Source organism: Pseudopipra pipra, chromosome 2, assembly GCF_036250125.1.
Source record: "Pseudopipra pipra isolate bDixPip1 chromosome 2, bDixPip1.hap1, whole genome shotgun sequence".
Classification (NCBI taxonomy): Eukaryota; Metazoa; Chordata; class Aves; order Passeriformes; family Pipridae; genus Pseudopipra; species Pseudopipra pipra.
The window spans coordinates 44,506,311-44,516,091 of NC_087550.1; the positions used below are offsets into that span (position 1 = coordinate 44,506,311).

A 9,781-nucleotide genomic window follows, 5' to 3' on the forward strand; every position below is an offset into this window, starting at 1 on the left:
AAACAAAAGGAGATGCAATGACCAATTATCTAAGTATGGGACACAGAAGCATTTCTCAACATACATTCCACATCATTACCTCCCATTTTTTCATGTAAATATTAGAAAGGTCAACACCAAGAGAAATCCTCATACTTGCTGGCTGAGTCACATCCATGTGAAATGTATCATAAAATCAGTATCTATAATGAATGTTTACAGTGTGCTAAACACAAAGATGATAATCTTGTATCAGACAGGACAAACTAGAGTTATTTTTGTCTTCCTCACATTCAAAAGCTTGAGTTCGTGCCCTCTCCCCTCTGATTCAGGTTTAACTTCATATTTTCTGCATTTCTGGTGGTGGTTGTCTTGACTGCTTTTTAACAGAAACAAAAAAGTTTTGCATTATTTGTTGTTGGACTGGCAGTAGTATTTGGCCACTTTCTGGTATAAACAGACACAGGCCTATAGATTTCAAAAGAATGAATTTACACCAGATATTGATCACACCTACACTCTGAAACACTGTTTCATAAACTGTGATGAGCAGATCAGCCCACCATGCTGAGGACAATAAGCTTGCAAACCATCACTGAAAATATGCTATCCCTCCTCAAGAATCAGAACACTCTAGGGATTACAGCAAAACTTGCATAAGTATCTCACAAGTCATCAGATGGAGGAAATACTGACTGCCAGTATTCTGCCTCGCAGTGGATAATGGTACTATATGGAATTTACATAAAATAATATATTGTCAAGTTATGATCCATTCTGTGAAAATGGTAACATAGAGCAGCATCTTCATGAGGAGATCAAAAGAACTGGAACTGTCTTGCACGTTACATGTATCACTTAACTATATCACGCTTATAAAGAGAATCGCAGAGCGTGAATTAAAGAACGCATTAAAAAAAATTATTGGTACTTGCTATTTTTTTTGTGAGGGCAAATAACTGAAGTAACACATATAGAGTGTACGTAATATTTTCAAGTATTTAGAGGATAAAATCTATGCAATAAGCGGACACCCTGCAGCAGCTACCACAACCATATAGGAGATAGGAGCAGGCAGGCTAAGGCAGGGATTGTGTGCTGTGGTTCCCCAGGAGCACACTGCCCACGCTGGCAGGTTTAGATGCCTGACCCACGCAATGGTCAGACATGTGCAGGAGGATTCCTCTCACTCAGCCTCTGACTCACACACCTGAGCTATTTGCCCTGTGCTCCTTCTTGAGACAAGAGAGAGAAAAAGACACATTTAGGGCACAGTTCATCTTATCTGAGAACTTTTCCTTCACTGACTGTAAAAGAAAACTAAGGTGACCAAGAAAATTGAGTTAACCATCTCAATCCTATTCTAGCTGCCTGAGCAAAGGACAGGGAACGAGCAAATCTGTGAGCTCAGTAACACAGGGAACAATTGTCCTCTTGTATTGTTTTGAGCTTACGATGAGAAAATGATGTTACCTGATATCTATTTAAGAGACTCATACAAAATAGTTGAAAAAATTATTTAGTTCCTGACTGACAGGTAAACATTGCAGAAATGCCTCCTCAGCAACGTGCAGATAACCTTGTTAAAGCCTCGTCAGACACTAAAGGATTTCAGGCCCCTGACTTACAGGCTCACTCCAGAAGTGGGTCAAGGCTGGGACATCTCCTGTGTCATTTAACTGGTTGACAGGGACAACCCTCAGATGTGCCAATGCCTTGAGCTGAGGCTCAAATGGCTAAGCTCTCCCTTTCACTGATTTATTTTTCTAATGAAAGGAAGTCTGATTTTAACAAAGCCTACTCTTTAAAAAAAGTATCTGAGTTAATAACTGAGCAATTTCATCCATGCAAACTCTGGTCCTGTTGTCTGAGCAACCAACCATATCTGTGGCATGCATTTCTGGTTTAGCTAGACATGAACCAAAGCACAGAACACAAATCCTTACTAAAAACTGTGAGGCAAAGTTCAGCTAACAGCCTCAATCAAAAAATCAAAACAACCCTCAGCATGTATTCCAGGACAACTGGGCATCACTCTTTCCCCTGTATCACGGGGCCACTTATGAGAGGTAATATATAATTTTTTCCTACATGCTATAATCCAGTATTTGTTAGACTCACAGAGTAGGGTTGTCTAAAAGTACCAAAAATAATAAGAATGTCTTATAGTTTGGTAAAGCAAATAGACCTATACTGACCTATAACATTCTCAGGCCCTCATAATCAGGGTGAGAAGATGACTGCATTTGAACTGCTGGCTCAGGCAGCTGAGATGTAGGTCCCACAGAGAGACCATTTACCATAAAGGCAGAGCAGGTGACAAAACTATGTGCCTTTGTTTATGCTGGCAGAATAGTTTTACTATACAAGGACTTTCCTAAAAAGAAAGCCATTTTTGGATGGATGATTGAGGAAAAATTTGCAGGGTCACAAGAGGAAAGAGCTATCAACACAGTGGAAGCAAAAGCACATCGTTGTGGAACAGCAGCTGCTAGAGAGCAAAGCAAAGATGAAGATGGAAGGCCATCTCAGAGCAGAAAGAAAAATGGATAAAAGAAACTAAGAGCAAGATATGTTCTGCAACTACTTCCCAAAGGTTGCACATCTTTGGAAGCACTGATATGGATGTCTTCAAAAGATCTCATCCATCTACATCACAAGATGGAGATGTCGAAGACCAGTAAAAATGTAGATGAGGGAAGCATTGAATATTTTGCTTGTGGGTCCTACAGTCAGCTCACCAGATTCATAGTGCTCAGACCACTGACTCCATGGTATTTTTTGATGAAGCCCAAAGTTTCCTTTCAAGACTGACAAAAAGCAGGAAGGTTAACACATGGACACAATTCTGCTCCGGTTTCTGTACAGTAAGGCTTTCTCAGGAGCAGTTTACAGACAACAGAGAGAGGAGATTAAAGTAAAATTAAGTAAACAGGCAATAATTTGACATCTGCAGTTCTTGAGTATCCTACATGACCTGTCAAGCGCCTCTCTTTCCTACTGCCACCATGAGGGACAAAAAAACCCCAAGGCTGAGAAAATCAAGAATAAGAACACATTGTTTTATGCATAATTTTCATTTCTCTCATGGACAGACAGGAGAAGGAGTGCTCATAATTAAAGTAGTATCAGGAGGCACATCACAACAGTAAGTTACCTAAAGACCAATTAGGTGGATGATTTCATTAAATTAGGTCTCTTTTGGTCCTTATCAGAGATAAAGTTGCTGCAGGATATATCTGCAGGATGACAGGAATTGTTCATCACTTCACTAAAGAGTGTCAGAAGTGGTCCTGGACATCTGAGATTTCCAGCACTACCAGGTGTGATTTTGGAAGCAACCCACCAGATCCTTAGCCAGGATAATAGTAAACAGGATAGAGTATTGCAGGAAGAAGAAATCTCTGCTTACGAAGCTTTATGTTAAAAAATGTACACATAGGGGCATGAGATCAGCTAACATGAGATCAAGGTATCATCAAATACAATGGGAAATACATACTTTTTTTGCACAGTGAGACAAGTAAAGGGATGAAGATTATGTATGACTAGCATTACCCTTCCAATGCCAATAATTTGCCTGAATTTTATCCATTTAGTACACTGTTGGGGGACACTATAACTCTCCTTTCCCTGCCAGTAAACTGCTGCTGTATTTGTGATCAGAACCACAAAGAAACATATTTTTATGGTGATGGAATACCTTATTTCAAGTCTCAAACCATAAATACTAATTTGCTAAGTGTGCAAAATGGTTATTTTTTTGCACACATTGTAGGAGTAAATATTAAAAATTGCTGACCCCCAAAACATTTTAAGCAGTTACTTGAGGCAGCAAAAATCCTAAGAGTGACTCCTTCTGTTGCCAGATACTGTTTTGTGTAAAATATTCAGGGTTGGTTGGAATCTAGCCCCTCTAAGAAGAGAGAAGTGAAACACCAGGAACTTATAAATATGGTTAAATGACCACAGCTGCTACTGCTGACATGGTTACCTCAATATAAAAGACATCTCTGCTGCATAGTTTATTTTGATAAATTTGTAGAAATAAGCTCTATCTGTATAATCACTCTTACTCATGTTACTTCAGTCCACTTCAGAGTTGCATCAATTTATTGGTATTGGTTACTAAGGTGCTGAGAACACAGCTGCATTGGGCAGGACACGTCTCAAGAATGAAGGAATGAAGGACCACCGCCTCCCTAAGATCTTGCTCTGTGGTGAACTTGCCACTGGCTGCCGCAAGAGAGGAGCCCCGAAGAAAAGATACAAGGACTCCCTGAAACAACATCTCAGCCTTGGCCATATTGATCATCATAACTGGTCTACTCTGGCCTCAAACTGGAAGGCCTGGAGACACACCATCTATAACGCTGCTGCTTCCTTTGAGAACGCATGCAGGATCACTCTCGAGGAGAAAAGACAACACAGAAAGAATCGTGTCTTGCAGAATATACCACCTAAGGAGTCTTTCTGCTGTGCCCTTTGTAATAGGACATGTCTATCTCGTACTGGCCTCATTAGCCACCAGCGTGCTTGTAACAAATGTGGATAGAGCCTTCCCAAATCTTCGTTTGCGAAGCCCAGCCATGATGATGATGATGATGGTTAGTAAGGTAAACAGTCAATACAAAACTTCTCTGCAGGTCAACCACACATAGTCCAGCGACTCCAGTAAGTCCAGTAAAGGAGGGAATCTAGTCCAGAATTTTCCAAAAGCATTAACTAAAACACTGCACTTCAATGTCACCTTTTAGCAGAGTGCCTTGAGTGCATTGTAAGCATTTAATAGAGAGAACCTCCCACTGCCTGTGAGGTAGGTTAGCAGTGCAAACCATTTCAGATGCCAAGAAAAGGAAAAGAAATGGTTCCACGAAATTAGTTTAAATAGTCATACAAAATACATGAAAAAAACCCTAGATATTTTCTGTCTCTCTTCTGGTTCTATGGTGTGATCAAGCATGTGATCTTTCAGCTTCATTTTGACAGCCAGGCAGCAGATGAAGTAGGAGTTCAAAAACCACAGAACAATGTAGCAAATCTCAGCTAATTTGAGAAAGGTATAGTCAGGAGAATAAAAAGACAGAAAGGTTCAGTGGTCGCTTAGTGTCACATATTTGGAGATATTTTTTGCCAGAAAGTAAAATAATTGATATTAAATACATATTTGCAAACAAATTGCTGTGTCACAAGTATCAAAACTGATTTCTTGCCATCACATTCTTCCATTTAACTGTATGCAACCAATACAAACAATGTAAGCTCCCTGGTAGCAAGAAAGACTTTCTGTATTGTAAAAAAAACTTGATGCTTTGGCACTGAGTGGAAGACAAAACAGAGGGATATATAGAGTCCATGGGACCCAAGTAGTAAAAGAAATATTTGAACTGTCACTGAGATCAAGCTTCAGGCAAAATTAGGAATAGCCCACTGCTGTAAATGCATAAAGGTAGGAATCTTCTTCCACAGAGAGGCACAAAGAGGTGGTGTGCTAGTAGTCTCAAGGGAGCACCACAGCCGTGGACAAGCAGCTGAGCAGTTGGCTGGATGTTGGTGGCTGCCTGTGTCGGTTGTGCATGATGTGCAAAGCTGCCATATGCTGCATGGCCCAGCCAGGGTCTCAAGCTGCTTCTCCACAGGAGGATCTCCATCTGTACCCCTGTTGCATGTGCCTCCAAGCTGAGGAATTCCAAAAGGGCTGCCAAGATCCGTAAAAAGTAATATCCCCGCTCTCTTGTCAGCGCTGGCAAAAACAAGGTCTGCATTCCTTTGACTGTGGGCTCTTTGGAGCAGGAATGGGAAACACAAGTGCTACCATTAATATTTGTCCTCAGAATGCTGAATTATGAAGTAGAACTTGTAAGAAAAAAGTGTTCATCTTCACAGTACTTGAACATAACTTCTCATTTCAGGTGGGTGCCTGGCATCAGGGCTCTGCCAGGTTGGAAGGTACATGGTACTCTGTCTTCAGAAAAAACGAAAGAAATGGTTGATAAAAATCAAAGCCACACATTTAGCCATCTCAAATTAGACCACAGTACTCGGAGAGGGTGAGTATCTACTGCATCATTTTGCCCAGCTGGGCAGCACAAGGTACTCCACCACTCTGTGTAGGTGTAACACACACCCACTTCAGAAACCAATCAGGTATTAACTGCAGTGTAGTAGAAGTCTTGGCCAAACTCTCTCCAGGCAACCATCTCACCACTGGCAGCAGCTGTCATAAGAAGAGGTCCCCAGGGCTGCAGTCAGGCTGTAGAGCTATGTGGCTTGGTGGGACACAGCACACATGGACACAACCCATGGAAATAGAGCATCACTTCCCAGCCCTAAGAGACACATCAGCAGGAGAGGGATCAGGATTCCTTTCTGCACCACTGTGCCAGCAAAGTCCCAATGACTGCTTAGCCACAGGATTGAACACAATCTCAGCCTCTAATACCATGCATCCTAAATTCACCAGGTGGACAGATTTAGTAAAGGACACCGTAGCCTGGCCAGTCATTCTAACCCTGCCAGCCTATTTGGCAGTCCTCTGAAGTGCACCTCTAAAGACAAGGCAGTGCATAGATTTAAATACCATTGTGAGGCAAAATTGGTAAGGCAGGAAAGCACCAGCTCTTCTTTGGATAGAAAAACACTACAGCACTTGCTAAACCAAGGAGAAAAAAGAATTCATGTTTTATACAGTGAGAAGAATGTGGTTATTACAGCTTGCTCATTTCATTTAAGTATAAGGCAGAAACAAGCGCTTGGCTGTACACAGAAGGGAGCATTCTGCACTCGATCGTGTCAGATGCTGAAAAGCGATTTGAGACATCAAACAGATTTTACAAGCAGTTTTGAAGATGGGATGAAGCTCTTCTGCCATCAATTGTGATATATTTAGCGCAAGGCACTTCTTCAGGAAGCCTCCTATATGTCTCTTGCACAAAGCACGTGTGAGAGCAGCCAGCAAACATCCTCATCTCTAGCAAACCCTCCCCTCGCTCTCCCCAGGCACACACGCAGCAGATACCTCTTAGATCCCCTGGATAACCATTCGGCAAACCTTTCCCCAGCAAAACCTCCAGACATCCACACAGCAAAGCTCCCTTTAGGTTTCCCCAGGACATCCATGCAGCAAGCACTCTTGTCGTCCCAGCATATCCATGCAGCAACATCCCCCGCGCCCGATCACCGGGAAATTCATGCAGCAAAGCCCCCTGGCTCCACCGAACACCATCCAGCAAACCCTTCCCGAGCTCCCCGGGACAGCTGTGAAGCGGCGCTCCTCACCTACCGCGGACATCCAGGCACCAGCCTCCCCTTGCCGCCGGGATATGCATGCAGCAACCCCGCTGAGGTCCTGGAGGTTATCGACCCGGGAGAGCCCGCGAGCCCCACTGGGCAGCGCCGCACCTCCAGTTCCCCGGGGCACCCGTGCACAAGCCCTTCCCGCCGACAGCCCCCGCTTCCCCGGCTGCTCCCCCGGCAGTCCCGGTCCCGCCGGCGGCGTGCAGGACCCGGGGGCGATGGTGCGGCGATGGAGCGCCCGATGGGGCCGCGCTGCCCCGCGGTGCCCCCCGCGGGGGGCTCGCGGGCCGTGGCGAGGGCCGGGCAGCTCTTTCCCGTGTGGTCTCCAGGGACGGCCTCACCTTCTTGCTGTCGGCGGCGGCAGCGAAGCCCCTGCCCTCGCCGCTCACCGAGGACGAGCGGCCCGGGCCGAGGTGCTCCTGTTGCGGGGACATCACGTCCATGCAGCCCCGCGCCGCCGCGCTCCCGCCGCGGGGACACCCGCACCATGGACAGGGCGCGCCGCGGCGGGACACGCCCCCGCTAGTGGGACACGCCCCCTGGGACACGCCCTCGAAGGCCACGCCCCCCGTCTCGGGCCCCGCTCTGCACAAGGCGGGGCCTGGAGGCGGCGGGCGGGGGACATAATACGCATGCGCGACCGGTGGGCTGGGGGGGCGCGAGCAGACGGCGCTGGGGTGGTGGGCGCGCGCTGGTGCCGCGCCCGCGCGCGCTCGCTACTGAGGCGGGAGGCGCGAGGGCATCCCGGGAATGGGGTGGTGCAGGGTCAGGGCACTGGGGAGCTGTTGAAGGGTCCCGGGGTAGGGAGGGTGTTGCACTGTCCCAAAGCTATCGTCCCCTCCCCGCAGTTCACCACGAGACATCGCTCTCCCCAGAGCCCTCCCGCGGGAGGGTCCCCACCTGAGGGCAGGCAGCGGGTTGGTGCGGGTGTGCGTGTGGGTGTCCCGTGGCAGCACAGGGGATGCCGTCGTGCTCCAGAAAGCCATGAACAACAAGGAGGAACCACTAATTACACTAATGGACGGCGCTGGCTCAAGAACAAATGGGTACAAGTAGGCTATAAATAAATCTGAGCTGGAGAAGGAGAGAAAGCATCCTGACCGTACTGATCCTAAGAGGAGGAGGTTGTGGAGTATCACTGCCAGGCAGGAGCAGAAGGTGTAAGTGCGTGAATGGTGGTGGTTTGATGCAGCTGTCGTGTTCGTATATCCCCATTAAGTATGGTGTCTTCAACAGCAAGGGCTACTCCTGGTCACCCAGGAGGTTCTTTCTAACCCTCTCTTTCTATAGTTTGTGAGGGAAAGTTTTATCTCCAGACTTTCCAGCTGTTACAGACTCTACATGCATTTTCTCCCACATTGATCACACAAAAAAAAGCAGAAAAAAGAGATCCTGCCATCTCATGTGCAGCTTTTCATAACTACCATTTTTCTCCTGCGAGAAGAGTTTTTACATCTCTGTGGTGAATTGGAGTGGTAATTGTTTCAGCTTTAACAAGGTTACTTTTCATCTGGAGAACCCAGGCTGTTTCTCCTCCTGGAAGCAGAAACTGATGTGCTGCTTCCATAACTTGGTGGCAGTGGCTCTTGCTACATAGTACTGAAACAGCAGTAAACAATTAACTTGGTTCCATGTTATGTAGCCCACCTGGACAGGTTATTTAGGCTCAGCATGTCCGTGTGATAGTGCTTCAGTTATCTCTTTGCTGAGATTGATGTGGGCATCTGCCCTCTGCTTGCACCCTTATTTCTGCAAATCAATGAAATCATGTAAGTAAAGGAAAGATGAAATATTAAAGGCAGGGATGCAGTGTGAGTAATTCTGCTTCCTCAGAGGGGTTTTGTGGATCTGATTCGGCTTTTCCTTCTTACTCTGGCTGACCAATTAAAAAGTCATAGATATCTCTGACCACCAGGAGATACCTCCTGTGTGTCTGATTTCAGAAAACCCAGCAGTCTACCCCTAATATCCTTGGGAAAGAGCAGTGGATGGTTAGGGTAGAGGTTTATATGCACTGTGTATGTTAACATGTCACGAATTTCACTATTTCCTCTTTGTTGCATTTGTAAAGTCTTTCAGCTGAAGTGTAAAACCTTGAAATGATACATTCTTGGTATCTGCCCTTATTTAAAGACAGATGGGCATTCATCACTGAGGCAAAACAGCGTATAAAAAAGCCTTCTGAATTTTTAAAGCATGACTGAAAAACCACTATGTCAGCTGATTTTTGCACCTCTGGGCCTTGGCACAGGCCGGGCGTCAGGCCAGCTCCAGGCGCCCATCCCTAGATGTGGTGCAGACCTTGTCCCGGTGCCCTCACAGCTCCTCCCATCCCCTTAATTGTGTCCCTGTTTCTCTTCCTTCCCCTCCTTCCACCACAATCCAAGTCCCTCGAGGGGTTTGCAGCAAGTGGAGAGCAAGCAGCATCATAGGCTTCCCCTGGCACAGCACCCAGCTCTATAAAATGGGGAGGCAAGTCCAATTTCTGCTGCAAGCACCCAAGCCA

The 9,781-nt window shown here is 45.9% G+C and overlaps 1 protein-coding gene across 1 annotated transcript in view; it reads right to left on the bottom strand.

Annotated features, from left to right (window-relative positions):
• The window catches only part of ARHGAP20 (Rho GTPase activating protein 20), a 63,712-nt gene extending 55,946 nt beyond the window's left edge, over positions 1-7,766 (bottom strand). Inside the window, 1 exon segment of the mRNA XM_064645281.1 lies at positions 7,617-7,766. Within this exon segment, the coding sequence (XP_064501351.1) occupies positions 7,617-7,718 (102 nt within the window). The 5' untranslated portion in view covers positions 7,719-7,766.
• Between the last annotated feature and the right edge of the window lie 2,015 nt (positions 7,767-9,781).